We start from the raw sequence: 25368 nt of genomic DNA on the forward strand, positions 1-25368 counted from the left end.
TGCCTGAGGTGTCTCCGGACGGAGAAGAGATTGGCCAGGAGCCAGGTATCCCCGCACAGGCGCAGTTGGACAGTGACAGGAATGAGTCTTGGCTGGATCCACGCCAGCGTCGGAGAGATAAGCGCACGCAACAGAAGAGGAGGCATGCCAGAGATTAGGCTGAGTCACTGGACCACACCCCACAGGGTATAAAAGAGAGCGTGGTGGCCAGTCAAGCCTTGTGACGAACAAAGCTGAAAGCTTCCACGCCATTCTGCATTGCCGGACTTTTGCTATAGGCTTTGCTGGATTATATTTGGACTTAATTTACTCTGTAATTATTGAACATTTTACTTTGATGTACCAAAAGCGGAGAGAAGTTATCTCTTCCCTTCGTGAGTAATAAACTCTTGGCAGGCAGCCACTAGGTTGCTGCCAATTTCCGTTATCATAAGGAAAAGGATTTTGTCGGCTGGTTTGGTTTTTAACTCTTGGACATCTGTTGGTGTGTGTGTGTGGGACGGGGACAGAACACCAGCCTGGACGTCATCATGGACACTCTGCGCATGCCCAGAACCTTCTGCACATGCGCAGAAGCACCACGCACGAGCTAAGCGAGGAAAAAAAAAAGAAGTCCAGTTGCCTTTTGAAAAAGCACCTTGGGGACATTATTTCTGGAATGTATTTTCTGTTGGATCTCTGCATTTTTGTATGTAATGTGTGATTTTGACATCTCTTGATCCGGCTACAAGATTTTAGCTGAATTTGATGGAAGAAACCCTTTGAACTCGAGTGCGTTTATTTTACAGATCAGTAACTACCATCAATATCATCTCAGTCAGCAGTGGAGGTTGTATATAAAATAAAGTTTATTATCATTACAGGAATACAAAGTAAACAGACACATCTATTTTTTATTTTTTTTTAAAAAAGCCAGGATTTTCCTTTCCTTGTTGCTACAGAGAAAATTGAAAAGCTCTTAGAGATATTGTGGCTTAGTGTTTTGTGACTCCTAATGTGTGTCTTGCATAAGAAATTCAGAGAGGACGATTTAAGATTAAACGAATCCAGTACTTTATGAATATCTGTTATCTTTGCTTTGCAAAGAGCGCTCTTATTTATTTACAGCAAGGGTTTCCAAGCTTGACAACTTTAAGATTTGTGGACTTGTGGACATGCTGGCTGGGGAAATCAAGTGAGGTACTAATACCACTCTATAAAGCCTAGAATCTTGCATCCAATTTTGGTCACCACTCTATAAAAAAAGATATTGAGACTCTAGAAACCACAGAAGGCACTTTTGGTGTCCAAGAGAAGAAACTGCAAGGAAGGCGCTCAGGCCCCCAACCTAGAAGTCTGGATGAAAATATATATATATATCCTTCCTAGGCGCAGAGGCACATAATCTTCTTCAACAAGGTAGTGTTTGATCCAGTTGATTCTTGGAAGTCTTGTAAAAATGTCCCGGAATCTCTTAACAGAATTTAGAACTAACCACGATGGAGGGTCAGATTTAACTACCTTTTGCTCCATGAAAAGTGTACACGCAGGTGAAGAAACGCCAAAAGAATAATCTCTCTATATAAAAGCGAAATACCACTCATGCGTCATCACGAAATCTCCAGAACCGTAAAGCCTACAAACTTGAAATTTGGCACATACGTTCCTCTTGGCTTCTTGGTGCTCGCTAAGAAAGGATTTTTCGAAATGACCATCAGATCATTAGTATTTCTTATATTATTATTAACATGCTCTGATGCTAAGGAGCTAGAAATTCTACTCCCCCTCCCCACCTGAAAAGAACTCTGTTCCAACTGCCACTTGGGCGTGGGTGTGGCCAGTGCGTGACTCATTCAGCCTGCGGGCTGGGAGTTTAGACATTCTACTCCCCCTCCCCACCTGAAAATTACGCTGATGCTAAGGAATTAGACTGGGGGAGAGAAGGGGATAAGATAGGAGAGGCCTCTGTGGGGCAAGTCTGAGGGAGAGAAGGGGAGAGGAGAGGCCGATCATAACTACTCATTAATTTTCAAGCTGTAAGTGTCAATTTATCAAGCCCGATCACATAGTTTCATAGCGGAGCACGGGTATCCAGCTAGTCTCTCATATATGACCAACTCATGATCAAAAGATTTGGCAGAAAAAGATGACTACAATGAATTCTTCTCCTAAAAATACGAAGTATTTTTTTAAAGACTAGTATATGAAGAATATTCAGCTCAGGGGGGGGGGGGCAGTCAGTATTGCACATCCAACTCGCTGGTAGACCTTTGCAGGCCCCAACTTCCAGAGCTTAGTCTTTAGCTCATCTTCTTAGCCACGCTGGCATAAGTGCGTTCAATCTCCTCGTCAGCTGGACAAGTGTGGCTGAACTCATTCCGGGCATAAGCATGGTGGAGATAGCGCCAAACCGCAGTCATCTCCAAAGGGATCTCAAAGTTGCGATACTTCTTGGCGGCAATCTAGAAAGTGGGAGAGAGAACCAACGAAGAAAAAGATGCCAGTGAGAAAATGAGCAGATCACCAAGGGTCAGAGCCTAGTGTATCAGAGTTTCTTGCAAAAATCAGATCCAGAAGCACACACAGGTAACTGATTCAGCTGGATTCATTAACTTCTTTATATACATAATAACAGATGAAGTATTTACAGTACCAATAGTTGATTCTTCAATGTGGTAGAAGTTACAGGCAAAACACAAGGCAGGAGAGAACAGTTAGTTTCATTTCAGCAGAGCAGACTAGTTCACACACTGTGGTTTCAGTTTCTCTGCACAGACTCAGAAGCTGTAGACTAAGACACGCCCTGGCTCCAGTCTGCCTCAGCTCAGCTATCTATCTATCTATCTATCTATCTATCTATCTATCTATCTATCTATCTATAGCAGTGATGGCTAACCTTTTTGCCATTGTGTGCCAGGAGCAGGGGGGGTGGGTGCATGTGCCCACACCCATAATTCTATGTACCCTGCCCCGCGCATGTGTGTGCGACCCCCCTTCCCCCGCTACTGGCACACGATGGCATGGTTAGCCTGTTTTTTGCTCTCTCCATGCTCCAGAGCCTTTCTAGGAGTCTGGGGAGGGTGAAAACGGCCTTCCCCACCCCCTTGGAGGCCCTCCGGAGGCCAGAAATGGCCTGTTTGCCAACTTCCGGTGGGCCCAGAAGGCCCAAAAATCAGCTGGCCAGCACACGCATGTGCACCAGAGCTGAGCTCACGTGCCCACCGATATGGCTATGTGTGCCACCTGTGGCACGCGTGCCATAGGTTTGCCATCATGGATCTATAGTGTTAAATTTATATATGTTATTCAGATATATGTTTTTCTTCTTTCTTTCTTTCTTTCTTTCTTTCTTTCTTTCTTTCTTTCTTTCTTTCTTTCTTTCTTTCCTTCCTTCCTTCCTTCCTTCCTTCCTTCCTTCCTTCCTTCCTTCCTTCCTTCCTTCCTTCCTTCCTTCCTTCCTTCCTTCCTTCCTTCCTTCCTTCCTTTCTAAACTTCCAAATAATAGAGCTGGAGAGACTGAGATCGAAGGGTTGCTATTATAATTCAGCAATAAACTGCTTCACCACAAATTTGGATGAGAAAGGAAGACAAAACTTAAGGGGCTATAACTCATCTGAGAAAAAGAAATGAAGGTCCAGCAAAGAGCAAACTACATTCACCTTGATGATGTTGAGTTTGGGGAGAAGGTTGCAGTCTGCTAATGTCATTCGGTTTCCATCCAGGAATTTCCTTTCAGAAACCAGAAGGTCTTCAACACAGTTCTGGTCAATTTCTTCAGGCAGGGGATTTCTTAAGTAATCATCCAAGCGCTGGAATTCTTTCAGCAAACCTTTCTCCAAACCTGAAGCACAAGAAAAAGATGTGGAAACCAATGCATCATTCTTCAATTCTAATGGCTTATAGATGGTCCTTGATTTGCCACAGTGGGGACCAGGATTTCCATTGCTAACCAAGGTGGTTGTTAAGTTAGTCATGCCCGGTTTTGTGATAGCAATAGCAATAGAATTTAGACCTATATACCGCTTCACGGTGCTTTTACAGCCTTCTCTAAACGGTTTACAGAGTCAGCATATTGATCCCATCAATTTGGGTCCTCATTTTACCAACCTCAGAAGGACAGAAGGCTGAGTCAACCTTGAGCCTGGTGAGATTGGATTGAGATTGAGATTCGGACTGCCAAATTACAGTCAGCCGGCAGTCGGCAGAAGTAGCCTGCAGTACTGCATTCTAACCACTGCGCCACCACGGATCTGTTGTAGCCCGCCAGCGGCCTGTGCGGATTGTTGCTGATCCCGACGAGGAGGCTGGTGTGGTGCTGCGCTAGCAGCCTGTGCAGCCGGCGCTTGAGTCAGACAGCGAGGAGACTGAAGAAGATGTGGTGCCAGAGGCAGGGATTCAGTCAGGGCTTTTAGAACCTCCAGAACCTCCCTTAATTGAAGAGGATGAAGAGGTGGAGCCTCTTCTCAATGCACGGGCACGCAGAGCTGCCAAAAGGCAGGAGTGGTTCCTCAGGAGGAGGTCTCCTTGAGAGTAAGGCTTGGGGCTAATTGGCCACGCCCTTAGCCTATTTAAGAAAGAACGCAGCTTGCAACAAGCTGCAGGAAACAACTTGAGTTCGCTAATCATCGCGTTGGGATTTCTCTGCAACCTTGTTTCTGGGCTTTCTGCCAACTCCAGTAAGACTCTGACTATCTTATCTGTGGAATTCTGGCAGGCTGTTAAGAACGCTTATTAACAGCTGGCATTTGCTAAAACTGCGTTATTTGAGTAAACTAAGTTTTGTTCAGAGTTTGTGTGTGCTGTGTTCTTTGGGATCCGTAGCTGGGGCAGAACAGGATCTTTCTGTACACTTAACAGTTGTTAAGTGAATCATGCAGTTGTTAAGCGAAACCAGCTTTCCTTATTTATTTATTTATTTATTTATTTATTTATTTATTTATTTATTTATTTATTTATTTATTTATTTATTTTTGAATTTATATATTGCCCTTCTCCCGAAGGACTCAGGGTGGTGAACAGCCAGAAGTAAAAAACATAGAATACAAAATTTAAAAACAATTTAAAAATATATTAAACAATTTGGCCCAACAATTAAAATACCCCATTTAAAATTAAAATTAAAATTAAACAATTGGAGAGTTAGGCCAGCCCGGCTTGTTGAAATAAAAAAGTTTTGAGGGCCCGGCGGAAAGTACGTAAGTACTATTGACTTGGGCTTTTCAGGAGCCATCTGGGAAGGCCTCAAATGGTGATCCCATTACGTGGGACATTGAATCATTCTAAATGCATGCCAGTTTGCCAAGCACTACAATTTTGATCGGGGAACATGGGGAATGGTAGTGTTGTGACTCCGACTCCTGAGTCCGTCCTCATGGAGGAAGAGGACTCAGAAGGTGAGGGGGAGGAACTGGCAAGGCCTCCCTCTCCAGGACCTTCCTCTCTGGCAATGCCTCAGGTTCCATCCAAAGGCCAGGAGGAACAGCCTGGGATGTGCCAGGAGGAAGGCATTTCGGAGCACCCATTGATAGAGAGTGATACTGATGAATCTTGGCTTGATCCCAGGCAGCGTCGGAGGGAGAAGCGTGCGCAGCAAAGGAAGAGGCATGTGAGGACCATGGATTGAGCTGAGTCACTGAGCCACGCCCCACAAGGGATAAAAGGGGGCATGATTGCTCGGCAGGCTTTGTGACGGACAAACGTTTAAACTCTAAAGAATCACATCGTGAATCCTGCACTTCGGCTCAGATATATTTTGGACTAATCTCTTGTGGATAATTTGTCGCTCTGGAAACGGACTGCACATAAGGCCTCTCCTGCTTTTTGGGAGTACTAATTGGATTTGGCAGGCGTTTTACAAGTAGCTGCCAGAACTCTCGTCTGCCAGGAATTCTGGTCTGTTTATACAATATATTATTGTGTTGGATATTGCATTTGTCTGTGTGAGGACGGGGGACAGAACAGGTTGTAAGTGTGAGGATTGGTCATAAGTCACTTTTTTTCAGTGCTCTCGTAATTTCGAATAGTCACTAAATGAATGGTTGTAAGCCAAGGACTAATTTTGCATATCGGACAAAAACATTTGTAAGAGGTATTTTTTTTTAAAAGAAAAAAATCCCAGCGTGAGAAAAACACGCCTGTGTTTTTCCCCCTTCCTTACTTTTATTTGCTTCCTTGTGGGGGTTCTTGATGTACGTGGAGAATTTGGCAAAAATGTTTCTGCCCACATCCATGGACTCCTTGTTTTGGGGAGTGAGCTGTGGGTACCTTAACAAGAAAATGCGAAGTTAATTTTCTTCCACGCCAATGAATAACACAACACATTTGCTTCAAAATCACTGTTTTAGAAATCAATCTCGGAAGAGCAATGAGACAAGATTTTTAAAGCAGAGAAAGTTACGATGATACACCTGAGATCAAAAGCTTGAATAAGCAGAGCCTTACAGTAGCGGCCAAAATTGTGGAAACCTTTTGGGAAAAGTGTATTTTTGAGGTTTGATGGGTCACTTGATCCGATGTAGAAGGGGCATCGGCAGCGTCGGGATAGAAAACTATAAAATGTAATGCTTTTGAAATTTCCAGGTGTGGCTTCCTGGCTCAAAGATCCTTGTTCATGTCTCTGCTGGGATACCCATTGCATTGCAAATGGCTATTATTATTTTCTTTTAATAAAGTCTCCAGGTTTTGTTGGTGGAAGTCATTCCCAACAAGCGGGAGGGGGAGAGGGAGAAGGAGGAGGAGGAGAGGGAGGAGGAGGAGAGTGAGAGCGAGAGGACAGGGAGGAGGAGGAGAGGGAAGAGGAGAGGGGAGAGGGAGGAGGAGGAGAGGGAGAGCAATAGGAGAGGGAGGATGAAAGTGGGAGGGGGAGAGGGAGAGGGAGGAAGAGGAGAGGGGGAGAGGGAGGAGGAGGGTGGAGGGGAGGAGGAGGTGTGGTGGTATTCAGGCTAAGCAAAAAGGAGACAGATAGGTAAATACAAGCAATTAAAAGTTTTGGCCACTAGAGAGCAACATTGCCATGCCATCTCTATTTTCTTATCCTTCCATTTGCCTCTGGACATTTTAGTGCCTTTTCTGGTGAGTTTCCACAATGTAACTGAGAAACCGAGAGCATTAAAAAGAACACGATTCTCCTGGTATAATCTAGGGCAATTTTCCCCAAGCCTGGTCCCTTTTGGATGGGATGGGTTACGGTTCCCACCATTACTTACTGATTGATTGATTAAAATTTATACGTGGCCCATCTCGCGATCCAAAGCAATTCTGGGTGGGTTTATTATTTCCCCCAGCTAAATATCATCGTGCCAATATTGAAGATTATATTGTAGTCTGAGACATCAGAAGGGCACTCATTATTGCAAGCCCACTTCATTGACTGCAGTTTGTGTGTGTGTGTGTGTGTGTGTGTGTGTGTGTGTGAGAGAGAGAGAGAGAGAGAGACAGAGACAGAAGGAGAGGGGGAGAGAGAGAGGAGAGGAAAAAGAGAGAGGGAGAGAAAGAGAAGAGAGGGAGAGAAAGAAAGGGAGAGAGAAGGAGAGAAAGGAGAGGGGGGAGGGAGAGAAAGAGGAAAAAGGGGGAGAGGGAAAGAAAGGAGAGAGAGACAGACAGAGATAGAAGGGGAGAGGGAGAGAGGGGAGAGGAAAAAAGGGGAGAGAGGGAAAGAAAGAGGAGAGAGAGACAGAGATAGAAGGAGAGGGGGAGAGGGAGAGGGGGAGAGAGGGGAAAGGAAAAAAAGGGAGAGAGGGAGAGAAAGAGGAAAAGAGAGAAAAGAGAGAGGGGGAGGGAGAGAAAGAGGAAAAAAGGAGAGAGGGAAAGAAAGAAGAGACAGAGACAGAGACAGAAAGAGAGGGGGAGAGGGAGGGGGAGAGGGGAGAGGAAAAAAAGGGAGAGCGTGAGAGAAAGAGAGGAGAGAAAGGAGAGGGAGAAAAAGAGGAAAAAAGAGAGAGGGAAGGAGAGGAGAGAGAGATTATAAAATAGAGATCTGCCTGTTCCTATATGGTAAAAAGGAAGGTCCTGCCCTCTCTCTCTCCCTCCCTCTCTCTCCTCTCTCTCTCTCACACACACATACACGTATGACGCACTGCAAGGAATGCTCTCCTTTGGGGCTCTTGTCCTTTAAAGAGCCTCCCTGTTTACTGCAGCTGCAATCAGACAATTCAGACAGTGGCTGCCAACAATGAGCGCATCTTGGCCTCCCTTCCAAACTTTGGAGCTGAGCGTTTCTTTTGGCTCCAGTGGCTACTTTTCAATCCTTTAAAAAAAGAGAGAGAGGGAGGGAGGAGGGGACTTTCTTAGACAACCCTGCCTCGGCAGCTCTGCAAAGAGGCACAAAACTACCCCCCCTTCTCCTAACCACAAATGGGACCTTTCTTGCGGCATTTGTGTCTCTTTGCAAGAAAGCTCTCCCCTCTTTCTCTTTCCCCCTAGCCTTTCCATTTGTCCTCTGTCCGATGCTTCCCTTCCCTTCATTGTTTTTTAATCTCTCTGGCCACCAGGTTTCCTCCCTGGTCCTGGTGGGAAACAGATGGCTCTTGCAAGCTGTCCCTCTCTCATCGAGGACCATCGGACCGCAGCCTCTCTGCCAGAAGTCATCTCTGCAACATGCCTCTTTGTCCCTTCGGTCCTTCCGTGTAAACAGGGTTCAGAATGGCCGAATTGCCAAGCAGAGGTTAAATGACGTTGAGCAAAGCAGACCTTTGAACGCGCCTGGTTCAGGGGTGAAATCCAGCAGGTTCTGACAGGTTCGGGAGAACCGGTAGTGGAAATTTTGAGTAGTTCGGAGAACCGGCAAATACCACCTCTGGCTGGCCCCAGAGTGGGGAGGGAATGGGGATTTTGAAGTATCCTTCCCCTGGAGTGGGGAGGGAATGGAGATTTTGCAATATCCTTCCCCCAGGAGTGGGGAGGGAATGGTGATTTTGCAGTATCCTTCCCCTGGAGTGGTGTGGGAATGGTGATTTTGCAATACCCTTCCTGCAGGAGTGGGAACGGAATGGGGATTTTGCAGTATCCTTCCCCTGGAATGGGATGGGAATGGAGATTTTGCAATATCTTTCCCCAGGAGTGGGTGGGAATGGGGATTTTGCAGTATCCTTCCCCAGGAGTGGGGTGGGAATGGAGATTTTGCAGTATCCTTCCCCTAGGAGTGGGGAGGTAATGGGGATTTTGCAGGGTCCTTCTTCCAAGAGTGGGGTGGGAATGGGGATTTTGCAATATCCTTCGCCTGGAGTGGGGTGGATACTTGGTGGCCACGCTCACTAAGCCACACCATGCCCACCAAGCCATGCTCACAGAACTGGTAGTAAAAAAAAAAATTGAATTCCATCCCTGGCCTGGGAACATGCTGAGGCTTTGGAAAGAGTGCAGGGAAGAGCAACTAGGATAATTAAGGAGATTGGAGGCTAAAACAGATGAAGAACGGTTGTAGGAATTGGCTATGGCTAGTATAAATTGTTGGAAGAAATATCCTTCTGGGTTCAGTTCCAAGTGGGGGAAAAGTCACACTGGATTCCTGGAAGTTGCTTGGAAAGAAGGTCTATTGATGAACAGGATCACATGCCTTGGAGATCTTGGGTGGGGAAAAAAAGGGAAGAGATGCTGAGAGTCCTTCGGTTTTATACCCTTTCTGGCTTTGAACTTCCTGGGGCACAGGAAGAGCATCCTGATTGGTTGCTGGCAGAGGTCATGGCTAGCTTTGTAGGTTGTCTGTGTGCTAAGTTTGGTCGAATCTTGTTGGGTGATGCAATGAAGGGCAATTAAATGGTTCTGCCTGAAGGAGGTAGATCTTTGTTATGTAGAATAGACTGATTCAGGCCTTAATGGCCCATTGACAAAGGTGTGTGTGTGTGTGTGGGGGGGGCAGGGTTTCTGCCTCCCTTTTAGGGGAAATACTCTGCCCTTTTAATATTTCCTAAAATATTTCATTTTTCTAGGAGAGGGGTGGGTTTTAACTTCCTACAAGAGAAAAGAAGGACTAGGGGTAACCTGATAGCAGTCTTCCAATATTTGAGGGGCTGCCACAAAGAAGAGGGAGTCAACCTATTCTCCGAAGAACCAGAAGACAAGGCAAGAAACAATGGATGGAAACTAGTCAAGGAGAGAAGCGACCTAGAATTAAAGAAAAACTCCCTAACAGTGAGAACAATTAACCAGTGGAACAGCTTGCCTCCAGAAATTGTGGGTGCTCCAACACTGGAGGTTTTTAAAGAAGAGATTGGACAAGACCTCCAAGATCCCTTCCAACTCTATTATTCTGTATTTAGATTTAGCCTCGCTTGGAACAAAACCCCCAAAATGCCTTCCCCACCCACCCACAACAGAGTCTGCCAAGAATGCACGGCTGAAGTAGGGTGATAGAGACAGAGAAGCAGGGGTGGGCTGCTGGAGATTCGCAGGGGTTCGGGAGAACCTCTATCTAAGATTTTGTGCAGTTCGGAGAACCCCCAAATCCCACTCCTGGCTGGCCCCGCCCACCCCGCCCCTCCCAGGAGTACCCATGCGGCCGGTTTTGGATGCAGGTAAGTGCAGGATGCACGCGGAGGCTTGGGGAGGGTGAAAAACAGGCCTACTGGAAGTTCGAGAATGCCGGAAACGGGTCCATATCCAGCCTCCAGAGGACCTCCGGAGCCTGGGGAGGCCATTTCACCCTCCCGGAGTCTCAAGGAAAGCCTCTGGAGCCTGGGGAGGGCAAAATCACCCCCCCCCATGGTGCAGGAGATTGACTAGGCCATGCCCACCATGGCCACGCCCACCCAGCAACAGGGCAGAGAACCCCTTGCTAAAATTTTTTGAAGCCCACCCCTTCAGAGAAGTGGCATTCTTTAAATTTTTTAGACTTAGAATAACTTTATTGTCACTTTGAAGGTACCTAACCGGCATGCCTTAAAATGAAATTTCCTTGCATGTAGAGCTTTCAAAGGGTCTCCACGTCCAATATACACTACACTAAAATTGGGAAAGAAATTTGAGTAAGAAATGGAATGGACATTTGAAATAGGGAATGAAGATACTTAGGTGGTGAGAGGGTCTGCTCCAGAAAATCTTCAATCTTCAGAAAATCTGTTTTCAGCTCCTTGTTGAAGACTAAAAATGGAGGGTTGGTACCGGGGGCCAAATCCTTCAGCTCATCAGGTTTCCTAAACGGAAATCACAACAGAGAGGAAGAAAATAAATAAATAAAGATGCTCCTAACTTTGATTTTCTCTCCCCACCTTATCTACCTACCTTCTTTCCCCCCCCCCCCCTTAGATCTGTTGCTTCCCCAGAGCATGAAACAGACTCCTTGTCCCGACAAAAAAACCCCCTTTTTATTAAGTTACTGTGAATTCCTCTCATTTCCATCCAGCAAAGGTTGGGAAGGCCTGGAAGCCATCTTTTATGTTTGGACCGTCAGGCCTGCCACATCTTCTTCTGTGGGAAAATGGGAGGGGGGATTGCATAGAGTATGGGTGATAGGTAGTCAAAATAACATTCCTTTCTCAGAGAGTCAAGGACACCTTGCCCTGGCACCTGGAGTCGGATGACTGGGGAGTGTCTTCAGTTTGGACGGTGGATGATTGGACCATGTGATGGACATGAGGGTACTGGGCAGGGACTTGAACTTTCACTTGGGTGGGGAAAACCTGGAAATTTTCAGATTCGGGTTTTCCCAGATGTGCCAATATGACATCTCTAATAAAAAGTAACTTTGAGGAAATCCAAGCCTCGGAGTTTTCTTTCGTTGGGGATGTTACTTGAACCCTGACCCCCTGTCATCTTCTCATCTTTCTCATCTTCTCCTCTCTCATCTACTACTATTGTAGAGCCGAGGTGGCACAGTGGTTAGAGTGCAATACTGCAGCTATTTCAGCTGACTGCTAGTTCAGCAGATCAGCGGATCAAATCTCACCGGCTCAAGGTTGACTCAGCCTTCCATCCTTCCGAGGTGGGTAAAATGAGGACCCAGATTGTTGGGGGCAATATGCTATTTAGTATATTGTCAATTGGTGTAAGCCGCCCAGAGTCCTCGGAGAGTGGGCAGCATAGGAATAATAATAATAATAATAATAATAATAATAATAATAATAATAATAATAATAATAATAATAACCCCTCCGAGGAGCTCTACCTTGTCGTGGTGGAGGGGCTTGCGTGCTCTAGTGATCCTAAGGGCTATGCTGAACAGGTGCAACCATATCAGACAGACCTTAGGTGAAGGGCCAGACAAAATCTGCTCCACAATCCATTCAAACATGGTGAATACAGAAAAAATGAAATTTATGCCGGCTGAACTGTCGCCCGGATTAACAAGGGTTCCGTTGGATGCTATGGCTCCTGGGCATTCTACGCAAAATGAGTTACAGGGCTCAACTCCCTCTGCTAGGCAACCAGGGCATGGAGCTGACAAGCTACTGGAAGAAAAACCCAAAAAGCGAAAAATCTGGACCAGGGAAGAAAACACCTCTATTATGGAAGCTTACTATCAGTCTGAGCCAGCAAAACATGGATTTCAAAAAAGAATGTATCAGATTTGGAAGATGAACCATACGGACTGTGACACCAGTGAACAAAGGTTAATGGACCAACGACGTGTAATCCTAAATGACAAATTTTTCACTACAGAAGAATTAATAGCAATAGAAGAGAAAGCAATTAATGGTCTGAGTACAACAACAAAGAAGAGTAACATCAAGAATGATTTCCAGACTCAAAAGCAAATTGAGGAAGAAAGGGAAGAAGAGGATACTGAAATGGATGAAGATAAAGAACAAGGAAGCACTAAAGAATAAACACCAACAGATAGTGCTCAATTAGCTGGAAAAATAAAGCACCAAATGGAAGATGATGAAAGAACATGTTTGCCAAAGCTGAACCAAGTGAACCGGAAAGAATTGAGAAATGTACTAAAAAAGGTCAATGAGGCTGTGCAAACTATTCGAACCACTACATTAGCCGAAACAAACCAACTGATGTATGCAGCAGCTGTCATAACCACCAAAGAACTGGGGTTGAAAATACAAAAGAACCAAAGAGGCAAGAAGGGGAAGCCTAAGTGGAAAATTCGGTTAGAATTGAAGATCAAAAAAGTACGTGGAGATTTGAGCAACTTGAAGAACCTAAGGCAAGGTCAGCTAAAGAACAAGCAGGTCAAAAGCAGCCTGGAAGCAAGATATGATCTAAGGAATAAGGAGATTGCAGTAGTAATTGAAGAGCTGAAGCAGAGGGTTGTTGCCATCACTGAAAAGATTAAAAGGTATGAAAACCGAGTAACTCAGTTCAAGGAAAACTCACAGTTCAGAGCAAATCAGCACCAGTTTTGTAAGAATTTAGAAAATGGAAACGGAGTAACAACAAATGAAAAGCCTGATAAAGAGAAAGCTCTGAAATTCTGGAAGAATTTGTGGGAAAACAACAAGAAGCACAACAGAAATGCAAAATGGATCAAACAGGCTGAGGACTCTATTAAAGTGCATAAAATGGAAGACGTGAAAATAACAAAAGCAATGGTGCAAAGACAGTCAAGAAAAGTGAAGAACTGGAGTGCACCTGGACCGGATGAGCTGCATGGCTTCTGGTTAAAGGCACTTACAAGTCTGCACAAAAGATTGGCAACCCAGATGAACCAGATCCTAAAAACACCTGAAAATGATGGATGGATGACAACTGGAAGGACATTTTTGATCCAAAAAGATAAAGAAAAAGGAAAGGGCCCTGGAAACTATAGGCCAATCACCTGCTTGCCAACAACATACAAGCTTCTTACTGGTATCATTGCAAACCAAATCTATGGATACCTGGAAAGAAATAACTTGCTTCCTGTAGAACAGAAAGGATGCTGCAAAAACTCAAGAGGAACAAAAGATCAATTGCTGATCGACAAGCTAATCCTAAAGAACTCAAAGAAAAGACGAACCAACCTGTTCATGGCTTGGATAGACTATAAGAAAGCATTTGATTCAGTTCCCCATAGCTGGATCAAGAAATGCCTGGAAATATTAGGCATCAGCAGCAACATACAAAAATTCATGGAATCTTCAATGAACCTCTGGAAAACAAAACTTATGGCTAATGAAGAAGAACTGGGTGAAGTTGAAATTAAACGAGGCATTTTCCAGGACGATTCCCTTTCACCCCTACTTTTTATACTCTCAATGCTACCACTGACAATCATTTTGAAGAAGATGAACTGTGGATATGAACTTGCAAAGAAAGGACTGAAAATCTCGCACTTGATGTACATGGATGATTTGAAGCTGTTTGGTAAAACAAAAGCTGAACTGAATTTATTAATTGAAAACACAAAAGAATTCAGCCAAGACATTGGTATGCAGTTTGGAATTGACAAATGTGCAACAATAGCAACCAAAGCAGGCAAGATCATAAAAGAGGATGGAATAGAACTAGAGAATGAAGAAATGATAAAGGCAGTAAAATCAGAAGAAGGCTACAAGTACTTGGGGATTTTAGAAGCCTCTGACTTAATGCATAATAAAGTCAAGGAATTAACTTCAGCCAAGTACATTCGGCGAATTCGTAAGATATTAATGTCCAAATTGAGTGGAGGAAACATCATAAAAGCCATAAATACCTGGGCTATACCTGTGATTAGATACTCTGCAGGAATAATTGACTGGACCCAGATGGAGTTAGACAATTTGGACAGAAAAACAAGGAAGCTTATGACAATGAATCATGCCTTGCACCCTAAAAGTGATGTTGACCGATTATATTTACCAAGAGCAGAGGGTGGTCGAGGACTCCTACAAGTAAAGCAGACTGTGGAAGAAGAAAAATGCAGCTTGAATGATTACATCCAGAAAAGTGAAGAACCAATGATTAAGGAAGTAAATAAAGGAGGCCTTTTAAAGACAACTAAAACAAAAGCAGAATATAAGAAAGAAGTAATTGAGCAGCGAGCTGAAAATTGGAAACACAAAGCTCTGCATGGCCAATACTTGAAAAGTATTGAAGGCAAAGCTGACCAGAAACTAACTTGGAACTGGTTAAGATCAGGAGTACTGAAAAAAGAAACAGAAAGCTTTATTTTGGCAGCTCAAGAACAAGCCCTAGCCACAAACTGTATGAAGGCAAAAATTCAACATGTTACCACCAACAGCAAATGCCGCCTCTGCAATGAGAAAGATGAGACAGTCGACCACCTGATCAGTGGGTGCAGCAAAATTTCACAAACTGACTACCTACAACGCCATGACCGTGTTGCTAAAATCATTTACTGGAAATTGTGCCAGAAGTTTGGATTTGAGTACAGCAAAAACCACTGGGAACATCAGGTTGAGAAAGTTTTAGAGAATGAGAAACTCAAGATCTTGTGGGACTTTAGGATTCAGACTGACAGGCACTTGGTCCACAACACACCTGACATAACAATAGTTGAAAAGAAAAAATTATGGTTCATTGACATTGCAATACCTGGTGATGCACGAATTGAAGATAAGCAGCAAGAAAAAATCACAAAGTACCGGGACTTACAAATTGAAGTTGAGCGACTGTGGAAAAAGAAATCGTGTGTTGTCCCGATTGTAATTGGAGCCCTCGGAGCAATACCCAAAGGGCTACCCCGCTATTTAGAAATTCTAAATTTGCCGGACTTGAACATTTTGACTCTACAAAAAACCACCTTACTCGGAACAGCTTACATCCTCTGATGATACCTTAACAGTTCCTAGGTCCTTGGTTAGGACTCGAGCTGCTGAGCTATTAACCAGCCTCAAAGGCTGTGAATCTCACTAAAGATTAACCAATAAATAATAATAATAATAATAATAATAATAATAATAATAATAATAATAATTAACTTCTGATATATCATCGTTCGTATCTTACGATTTATGATCGTAGCTTATGATTTACGATCTGGGAATTATCACGTTGTTGTTTTTACGTTCACTGAGAGCTTCTGCACCGGAGACAAATTCCTTGTGTGTCCAATAAACACTTGGCCAATAAAGAATTCTCTTCAATCAATCATTTTCAAGATTCTAGCTTGGTTTGAACACAAGGCTTCAGTTGTGTTCACAAACGAACGTCCGAATGCAGGACATCTCTCCTCTTACCTTGTCATATCCACGGTGGTGACATTAAATCTTACACCTTTGAGCCATAACACCATAAAGAGGCTTTGACAAAAGGGGCAGTTTCCGATGTTCTGTCCATCCAAGCCAGCCTGTCATAGGAACAAAACAACAAAACAAAACAAAACAGCGATATATTTGTTCTGAGTGACACTTTCCCCGCGACAAGCAATTAGATTGAGCCCGAATTGTCTAGCTTTCTAGATGCTGGCTGTCTGCTCTCCTCAAAGAGGTTAAATCCCCAGAGTTTCATGCTATATCATTTCTTTTCTGTCTGAATCAACTCAGTCGAGAAACAATACCTTGATGCAGTGGTGAAATCTAAAATTTGTTACTACCGGTTCTGTGGATTTGTCTTAGGGGTGGGGGTGGGTAATGTGACTGGGTGGGTGTGGCCAATTTTTTTTAAACTTTTAAAACCATTTTTTCTACAACCTCTTCGGCGAAGAGAAAGTTTTTCCTTAATTCCAAATTGCTTCTTTCCTTGATTAGTTTCCATCCATTGCTTCTTGTCCTGCCCTCTGGTGCTTTGGAGAATAACTTGACCTCCTCTTCTTTGTGGGTCCCCTCAAATACTGGAATACTGCTATCTTGTCACCCCTAGTCCTTCTTTTCTCTTGACTGGCCATAGTCAATTCCTGCAACCATTCTTCATATGGTTTTGTCTCAAGGTCTTTAATCCAGGGGTGAAATCCAGCAGGTTCTGACAGGTTCTGGAGAAACGGTAGCGGAAATTTTGAGCAGTTTGGAGAACTGGCAAATATCACCTCTGGCTGGCCCCAGAGTGGGTTGGGAATGGAGATTTTGCAGTATCCTTCCCTTGCCACATCTACCAAGCCACACCCACCAAGCCACTTCATGCCCACCAAGCCACGCCCACAGAACCGGTAGTAAAAAGAGCCTTGGTAGTACAGTGGTCTAAGGCACCCTGTTATTAAGCTGGTTATTAAGACCAGCTGCCTGCAATTACTGCAGGTTCGAATCTCGCCAAGGCTCAAGGTTGACTCAGCCTTCCATCCTTTCTAAGGTAGGTAAAATGAGGACCCAGTTTGTGGGGGCAATAAGCTGACTTTGTATAAATATACAAAAAGGATGAAGGCTATTGCTGAGCGCATTGTAAACCGCCCTGAGTCTCCGGAGAAGGGCGGCATATAAATCAAATTAAAAAAAATAATAATAATTGGATTTCACCACTGCTTTAATCGTCTTAGTTGCTCTTCTTTGCACTTCCCTCATCCTCCCCAAAGCCTCAACATCTTTTTTGTAATGCGGTGACCAAAACTGGATGCAGGATTCCAGGTGTGGCCTTACTAAGGATTTATAAAGCGGAACTAATACTTCATGTGATTTTGATTCTATGCCTCTGTTTATACAACCAAGGATTGTATTAGCTTTTTTGGCTGCTGCTGTCCGCTACTAACTCATGTTTAAGTGATCGAAACTTGATGGAGAAGTGGAGTTTTTACAGCAACAAAAGGGCAGAAAAAACAAACAGACACATCTTCATTCCCCTCTGGGCCTTAAAGAACATGTCCCCATCTCATGCTGGGTTCAGTTTTAGAAGGCCGATTGAGCAAATGGTCATATATAAACAGACAGCAAAACCTCAATGGTCCATTGTGGTGATAAAGTTACCTAGCCTAGCAATAGAGAAAGAGAAAGAACATCAGGCACCCAACAATTCAACCCCGAGTTATACATTTTCTCCATAACCGTCAAACAAATCTTGGATGGGAGTTAAGACATCTGTGGGGCTTCCTATTTCACTGGACTTGTGGAACAACTTGCCTCCGGAAGTTGTGAATGCTCCAACACTGGAAGTTTTTAAGAAGAGACGGCACAACTATTTGTCTGAAATGGTATAGGCCAGGGATGGGTAAACTTTTTGGTGCCGAGGGCCCAAAGCATACATGTGTGCCCGAACCCCCAAAATACAATGTGAGCATTCCCCCATGCATGCGCCCCCCCATGCATGGCCCCCCATGCATGTGCCTGGGGCTGTTTTAGCTTCCAGGTTTAGTTTTAGTTTAGTTTTAGTTTTACTGAATTTATATACCGTCCTACACCCGAAGGACTCAGGGCGGTGAACAGCCATAGAATAAAACATATAGATGGGGCACATTTTGGGCCTGGAAAACCTCCTGCACCAACCTGCTCCCCCCCTACGCATGTGCCCCACCCCTGGCGCATGCGCAGCAGAATTAATTTATTTTATTTTATTTTATTAATTCAATTTATATGCCGCCCCTCTCTGAAGACTCAGGGTGGCTCAGAGGGAAGAAACCCTCTGGCCAGTGGGAGGCGCACACACGTGCACAGTGGAACTGGGCTGGGGTGACGGCTGGTGTGCCCGCAGAGAGGGGTCTGTGTGCCACCTGTGGCATGCGTGCCATAGGTTCACCATCACGGGTATAGACTTTCCAACCTGAGCAAGGGGTTGGACTAAGAGGACCTCCAAGGTTCCTTCCAACTCTCTGTTATTCTGATTTTAGCAGCTTTCTCTTGCCTTCTTCAGAAGTCAATGGAGATTCTCAACCACCCAGATCCTCGTTGTCCCAAGGTGCTTTTCAAAAGGCAGCTCGATTTTCTTGGGTTTTGTTTTTCTTGAAAACCTTTTGCTTATCATCTAAGAAACCTCTTCAGAACGAGATGAGAAGCGAAAGGTTTTCAAGGATAAAAACCAAGAAAGGCCCAGTTGCCTTTTGAAAACGACCTTTGGGTTCCTTCATAAAGTTGACCCAATCCTATTTAAAGCCAATCCCTGCTGCTCGAAAAGAGCTTTCCTAACTGGAAGCCAGTACGATTGTTTTGTTCTGTTTTCAAAGCAAATAGCCACATGATTTCCGCTTCCTTAGGTGCGGGCTTGGATCAGGGGTGAAAGCAATACCGAAAACTCCCAATGTGGCTTTGCCAACCTATTGTAGCCCTCTTCATCTTCGGGGTCCGCGATTGTGAGTTGTTCAGGAAATGAGATAAAGGATTGCTGAGCACAGGCAGTCCTTCCCAACGGGGAATGTTGGATATAACACAAAGTGTTGAGGAGGGAGGAAAACCCCAGAAGGAAAGGTGTGGAAGGAAAACAACAAATGTTTTCGTCTAAGAGTCATCGGAGATTTTCTCCATTCTTTCCCCCTTTCTTATTCCTTTTGATTAGATCTTATAAGGAAGCGGTAGCTGAACTAATCGGAATTTTCCATGCATGTTCTTTTAAATTCTGAACATACAGTGTGGGAAGGACTTCTCACGAGCTTGCTTCTTTCCGCTTCTCTTCCCTGCACACAATCCTAAGAGGTAGATTCCTGGTTTTAAGAAAAAAGCGGGATTCTCTCCCCAAATACAGTCCCAGTTTATAGTATTATAGGAATACTACAGCAGTGGCTAGAATTGTGGAAACCTTTGGAGAAAAGTGTATTTTCTAAAACTAGCTAATAACACCACTTTTTTTTTTTTGATTAGTACCAGAGGTGTGTTTCAGCAGATTCTGACCAGTTCTGGAGAACTGACAGAGGAAATTTTGAGTAGTTCAGAGAACCAGTAGTAAAAATTCTGACTGGCCATGCCCACATCTATTCTCTGCCTCCCAAGTCCCAGTTGATCGGAAGGAAATGGGGATTTTACAGTATCCTTCCCCTGGAGTGGGGTGGGAATGGAGATTTTACCGTATCCTTCCCCTGCCATGCCCACCAAGCCACGCCCACCAAGCCACACCCACAGAACCAGTAGTAAAAATATTTGAAACCCACCACTGAGTAGTACCATACAATTATATATCAATGGAAAGATAATTTAATCAAGAATGTAATGCAATAACTTTTATAGAGGATTTGCTATTAGAATAGCAGTTACAGCATAAAGAAGAAAAGTGAATCATGTAGAAAAAATGAGATAGACAAAAATTATCACCCTAAAAGAAACGAGATATACAAAAATGATCACCGTGTTAGTTAATACTTAGTTGGGTAACCTTTAGCATGAATTAGAGCCTTACAACGTCTTCCCATGGAGTGAACCAAGTCTTTGAGTTCTGCAGCTGTTTTAATGTGAAACCAAGATTGAATGATGGCTTCTATTAACTGGGTTTTATTGCTGGGTTGTTTCTGACTAACAAGTTTCTTTAGCCGGCTCCATCGATTTTCCATTGGGTGAAGGTCTGGGCTATTCTCAGGCCATTCCAGCAGTGGAATAGGATTATCTTGAAACTCCAACCAAAAAAAGTGGTGTTATTAGCCATCAAACCTCAAAAATACACTTTTCCCAAAATTTGGCCACTACTGTATATAGAAGGCTATAGGAAAATTTACAAGTCAGTTTTTATTCTCTTCTACTTGTGCCATAGCTGTCATTGGACGTTGGCGATCATGTTGGTGATCCTATTTTTATCAACAGCTTCACGAAAAAGTGCTGATGAGTTTTATCCAAACTGGTCCCTTAGATTTTGAAGCCATGATGTTCTTTTGCCTGGACCTCATTTGCCTTCAATCTTTCCTTGGAGGATTAAGGTGAAGTATGCTGTATTTTTCCGGGTGTCGCATCCCATGTCCGAAATATTCTAATTTTCGCTTTTTAACGGTTTTGATGATTTCCTTTGGCTTCCCGAGGCGGCTTATCACCTCCTCCTTTCTGATTTTGTCCACCCAGCTTATATGTTACAGCAGTCTGTAAATCTACATTTCAAATGCTTCTAGTCTCTTCAAGTGGCTTTCTGTCAGAGACCAACTCTCCACTCCGTAGATCAGGAGAGAAAAGATATAACATCTGACAAGCCTGATTTTCAGTCTTAGGCTTATGTCGTGACTGCAGAAGACCTCTTTCATTTTGAAGAAGGCTGTTCGAGCTTTCTCTAGCCTTGTCTTCACTTCCGTGGTCATGTCCCAGCTTTCATGTAAATTAGAACCAAAGTTTTTTTATTGCAGAACCAAAAATTGGTCCACCAGCTAGAACTGAGTACCAAATTGTGGCAAATGGCAGAATCAAGACACTGAGAGCAGAGTGACTTGTCTATCGCACACCTGAGGAACCATAGTTAGTTTACACGTTGCGTGAGGTCTTTATTTGTTGAAGGATCTTTTTTTTAAACACTTCAGCTCAATGCTCAAACATGGTAAAGGCTTAAAAGCCTGGTTTAGGAGGAGCTTTGGTGGCGCAGCGGACTAAAGTGCTGTTAAGTAGCATTTAGCTGCGACCTGCCTGCAATTACCGCAAGTTCAAATCTCACCAGGCTCAAGGTTGACTCAGCCTTCCATCCTTTCGAGGTAGGTAAAATGAGGACCCGATTTGTGGGGGCAATAAGCTGACTTTGTATAAAAAAGAACACCGCTTGGGGGGGGGGCAAAGCCCTACTAAGCAGGTATATGCAAAAGTATGAAGGCTATTGCTTAATGCATTGTAAGCTGCCCTGAGTCTCTGGAGAAGGGCGGCATATAAATCAAACCAATAAATAAATAAATAAATAAAATAATTTGGGTTCACCCAAAATGCCACGGCAAAACAGCACGTTCTGCTACAGTGCATCTCAATCTTGAGAAACTTCAAGATGTGTGGACATCAGTTCTTGGAATTTCCCAGCCAGCAGGCTGGGGAAGTCCACACACGTTAAAGTTCCCAAGAGAAATATTGAGAAATACTGGTCTAGTGTGCTATAGAGATAGCAATCGCACTTAGACTTATATACCACTTCACAGTGCTTTTACAGCCCTTTCTAAGTGGTTTACAGAGTCAGCCTCTTACCCCCCAACAATCTGGCTCCTCATTTTACTGATCTCGGAAGGATGGAAGGCTGAGTCAACCTTGAGCCGGTCAGGATCGAACTGCTGGCAATGGGCAGAGTTAAATATAGCAACAGCAATAGCAATAGCACTTAGACTTATATACCACTTCACAGTTCTTCTACAGGCCTCTCTAAGTGGTTTACAGAGTCAGCCTCTTGCCCCCCACAATCTGGCTCCTCATTTTACCGACCTTGGAAGGATGGAAGGCTGAGTCAACCTTGAGCCGGTGAGATTCGAACACAGCCTGCAGTGCTGCATTCTAACCACTGCGCCACCACGGCTCTTACCACAGACGGTGGTTTCCACAGAAATCCACAGAAGGATGAGCTGTATCAATTTTTTTTAAATTCAGTTGCTCTGTAGATTTATTGGGCCCAAGCTAGGAAGATCTGCCTCGAGCCGTTAAGAAAAACGAAAACTCCTTCTGTATTTTGGTGCAGATTTTGAGTAAGAGCAATTTGCTACTTACAAACATGGTAACTCCCTGGCCAAAACTCTGACCCAAAAAAAAAAAAAAAGGGGGGGGTGGAAGACTGAAGGCAGTTGTGAAAGGTGAATTATATGAGTCACAACTATACAAAGAATGAAGATGTCTTTGCATCATCATTCTTTGTATAGGATTCCATCCAGTATAAGGATGGAATCTTTTCAAAGTGCAGCCAATTGATGTTATTAAAAGGCCACCCAATTTATTGTGGCATCAGTTTTTATGGATAGGAATTCATTTCGTCAGAACCGTATTAGTGCATGGAGTATGGTATTTGCACACAATTGTTTTGGAAGGAGAAGGGAGAAGAGAAAAGGAATAATAATTTTTAAAAAAGGATTAGAAAGAGAATGACTTCTGGTAAATCATTAGGCACACTTGTCCCATAAGTTGGTTAACACATGGAGAAAGGAAATTGCGCCTCTGTTTTTTGCTTCCCTAAGAGGACAGGGTTAAGTTTACTTGTGAATTCTAACTCAGTTCAAGTTCTTGTATCAGAGTTCAGATTCCCACCATGAGTTACACAACAGTGCAGGGACGCCTAAGTATAAAGTGTCATTTCTGGATAGATCTCACAGGAGTTTTTTCCATCCTACCTCTGTCCTCTCATCCATGCTACATTTATCTTTCTCCAGTAGTAAGAATGGATTGCAACGAGATCCCGTGACATCGGTCAATGGCCAAAAAAAGTCTTTTGATCAGCAAAAAAATGAGCTCTTGAAACATTTGATCAACTCCAAGTCAAGTTCCTGGACAAGATTTCTTAATGGCCACACCCAAGCTCTTAACCAAACAGTTAGTAAGTTGGAGCTCATGAAGTATCAAATGTCCGGAAACCTTAATTTAATCAATGTAGTAGCATAGTTTCATAACTGTAGACTCTTCTAGACTTAAAGGTCTCAGCCACCCACTATTATGCCCATTACGTTTATGATTTCCTGTTCTGGTTTGCCAGTCCTCTGGTATTCTGCCCCACAGCTTGCTTATTATTATTATTTTTTAACAAGTCTTTGACACCTGCCCCAAAGCCTATCTTTGCAACAAATAGGAACTGACCTTTACAAACAGCTCAATCTCTGGTTCCTTTAGGGGATTACGAAGCCAACTCGCCATCCTGTCTTTAAACTGGCCACCAACTGTTGCTGAGAACTTCCTTCCACCACGGATGGTTTGCCACAAGTCTTCCCCACTGATGCGCTGGGTAATTTTTCAGGGCAGGGTACTCTCTAGGGAAGACAGTGGCCTTTCATGGCAGTGAAATCCCCCTTGATTGGAAGCGGCTTCGCTCGTCCTGTCTCAGCCAGAAGTCGTGACGAGGACGGTGTGCTGAGCAACCTGCTACTAGCCGGACGGGGATCTCCGTAAAGACCTCCCCAGCCATGACTCAGCAACACGCTTTATCAGAAAGCCACATACCACGTTCTTCTCTGGGATATCAAAAGAACCAGATGTCTATTTCTCAGAGAAGCGACCCAGAATAAGTCCTTCGCTGGAGTGCCACTCCGCAGCTGCCAGAATTTCTATAACAGGAAGTGAGCCGGGAAGCATCTCGTACCTCAGTAGATAGAGAGGTCAATCACTTCATGTATTTCTGCCGCACGAGAATTCCTGCACTCAAGGACATCCTACATTTTATTTACAAACTCATTTCCCATATGATGAACTTTTTACCTAGCTAAATGGCCCCCTGTCCATGAATCAAAGGAATGGTGTAACAAAATAGCCTGACGAGGTGGCTCAGTGGCTCAGTGGCTAAGACACACCGAGCTTGTGGATCAGAAAGGTCGGCAGTTCGGCGGCTCGAATCCCTAGTACAGGTCTCCTGTGTGAGCAGTGGGTTGGACTGGATGACCTCCAAGGTCCCTTCCAACTCTGCTACTGTTAACTATTTGGAGCGATTCCAAACTTTACAGGAATGAAAATATAATTTCGGGATCATAGAGGCCTCTGTGGAGGCGAGCAGAGAAATGATCCCACTTCCCAACCAGTTCTAGTCACACTCCAGAAAGCTCTCTAGAAAGAGAGAACCACGGACCGTTGAGCTAGAAGAGGTGGGGTGTTCTTCCCAAGGAGAAGAAGAACATGAGTGGATGGTCTTTCTGAATAAAAATACCCTGTTTGATAGAGCATTTTATCATGAATTACAATTGGGTGGATGCCTGGATGAATGGGTGGGTGGATAGCTGGCTGGGTAAGTAGGTGAATGAGTGGATGGAGACAGATAGACAGAAAGACAGACAGATAGATAGATAGATTTGAGAATGGAGGATAGAATGGATCCTAAAAGAGAGCATAGCTTGCTGAAATTCGTTCATTCATTCTCTCTGTGTGTGTGCCTCTGTCTCTGTCTCTCTGTCTCTCTCTGTCTCTCTCTCTCTCTGTGTGTCTCTCTGTCTCTGTCTCTCTGTCTCTCTCTGTCTCTCTGTCTCTCTGTCTCTGTCTCTGTCTCTGTCTCTGTCTCTGTCTCTGTCTCTGTCTCTGTCTCTCTGTCTCCGTCTCTCTCTCTCTGTCTCTGTCTCTCTGTCTCTCTGTCTCTCTGTCTCTGTCTCTCTCTCTCTCTCTCTCTCTCTGTCTCTTTGTCTCTCTCTGTCTCTGTCTCTCTCTCTCTCTGTCTCTCTCTCTGTCTCTGTGTCTCTGTCTCTGTCTCTCTCTCTCCCCCTTTATTCAATCATGTCTGATTCTTGGAGACTGCCTGAGCAGTTTTCTTGCAGAGGTTTTTCTGAATTGGTTTGTCACTGCCTCCTTCAGTCACTGACAGAAAGTGACTGGCCCAAAATCACCCAGCTGGCTTTGTACCTAAGATGAGACTAGAACTCCCAGTCGCCCAGTTTCTGGCCTGAAGCCTTGAAGAATGACACCAAACTGGTTCTCGGACCTTCTCTAGACCACTTATCATCATCTTCTTTTAACGACCCTATAATCCCTTGTGATGTGGAGTCTGGGCAACTGAATGGAACTAGCAGAGTGTTTACTGGCCGGATGCCCTTCCTGTCACCAATGCGGAGTTTTGTTCTGCAGATATATTCTCATTGTGCCCAGAGAGAGAAATATCTGCCTCTACCTAGGATCG

The 25368-nt window shown here is 44.1% G+C and overlaps 1 protein-coding gene across 1 annotated transcript; it reads right to left on the minus strand.

Moving 5' to 3' along the window:
* Positions 1-830: 830 nt before the first annotated feature.
* CLIC2 (chloride intracellular channel 2) lies at positions 831-23645 on the minus strand. The gene is made up of 6 exons (XM_070952042.1): positions 23355-23645; positions 16026-16135; positions 10983-11108; positions 6137-6243; positions 3639-3820; positions 831-2441 (listed from the first exon to the last, which is right to left on the minus strand). Exons 1-6 carry the CDS (start codon positions 23409-23411, stop codon positions 2280-2282), a joined length of 744 nt encoding a protein of 247 aa, XP_070808143.1. The 5' UTR covers positions 23412-23645; the 3' UTR covers positions 831-2279.
* Positions 23646-25368: the final 1723 nt, after the last annotated feature.

This window comes from Pituophis catenifer, unplaced genomic scaffold (genome assembly GCF_029215685.1).
Source record: "Pituophis catenifer annectens isolate HBS135680 unplaced genomic scaffold, rPitCat1.0.hap2 SCAF_11, whole genome shotgun sequence".
NCBI classification, from domain to species: Eukaryota; Metazoa; Chordata; class Lepidosauria; order Squamata; family Colubridae; genus Pituophis; species Pituophis catenifer.

Excerpts from the sequence above, each read along its gene's own strand:
- CLIC2 (XM_070952042.1), bottom strand. The coding sequence starts at position 23,411 with ATGGCGAGTTGGCTTCGTAATCCCCTAAAGGAACCAGAGATTGAGCTG. Across the intron at positions 16,136-23,354 it reads AGATTGAGCTGTTTGTAAAG|GCTGGCTTGGATGGACAGAA; the intron begins GTCAGTTCCTAT and ends TTCCTATGACAG. Across the intron at positions 2,442-3,638 it reads CCAAACTCAACATCATCAAG|ATTGCCGCCAAGAAGTATCG; the intron begins GTGAATGTAGTT and ends CCCACTTTCTAG.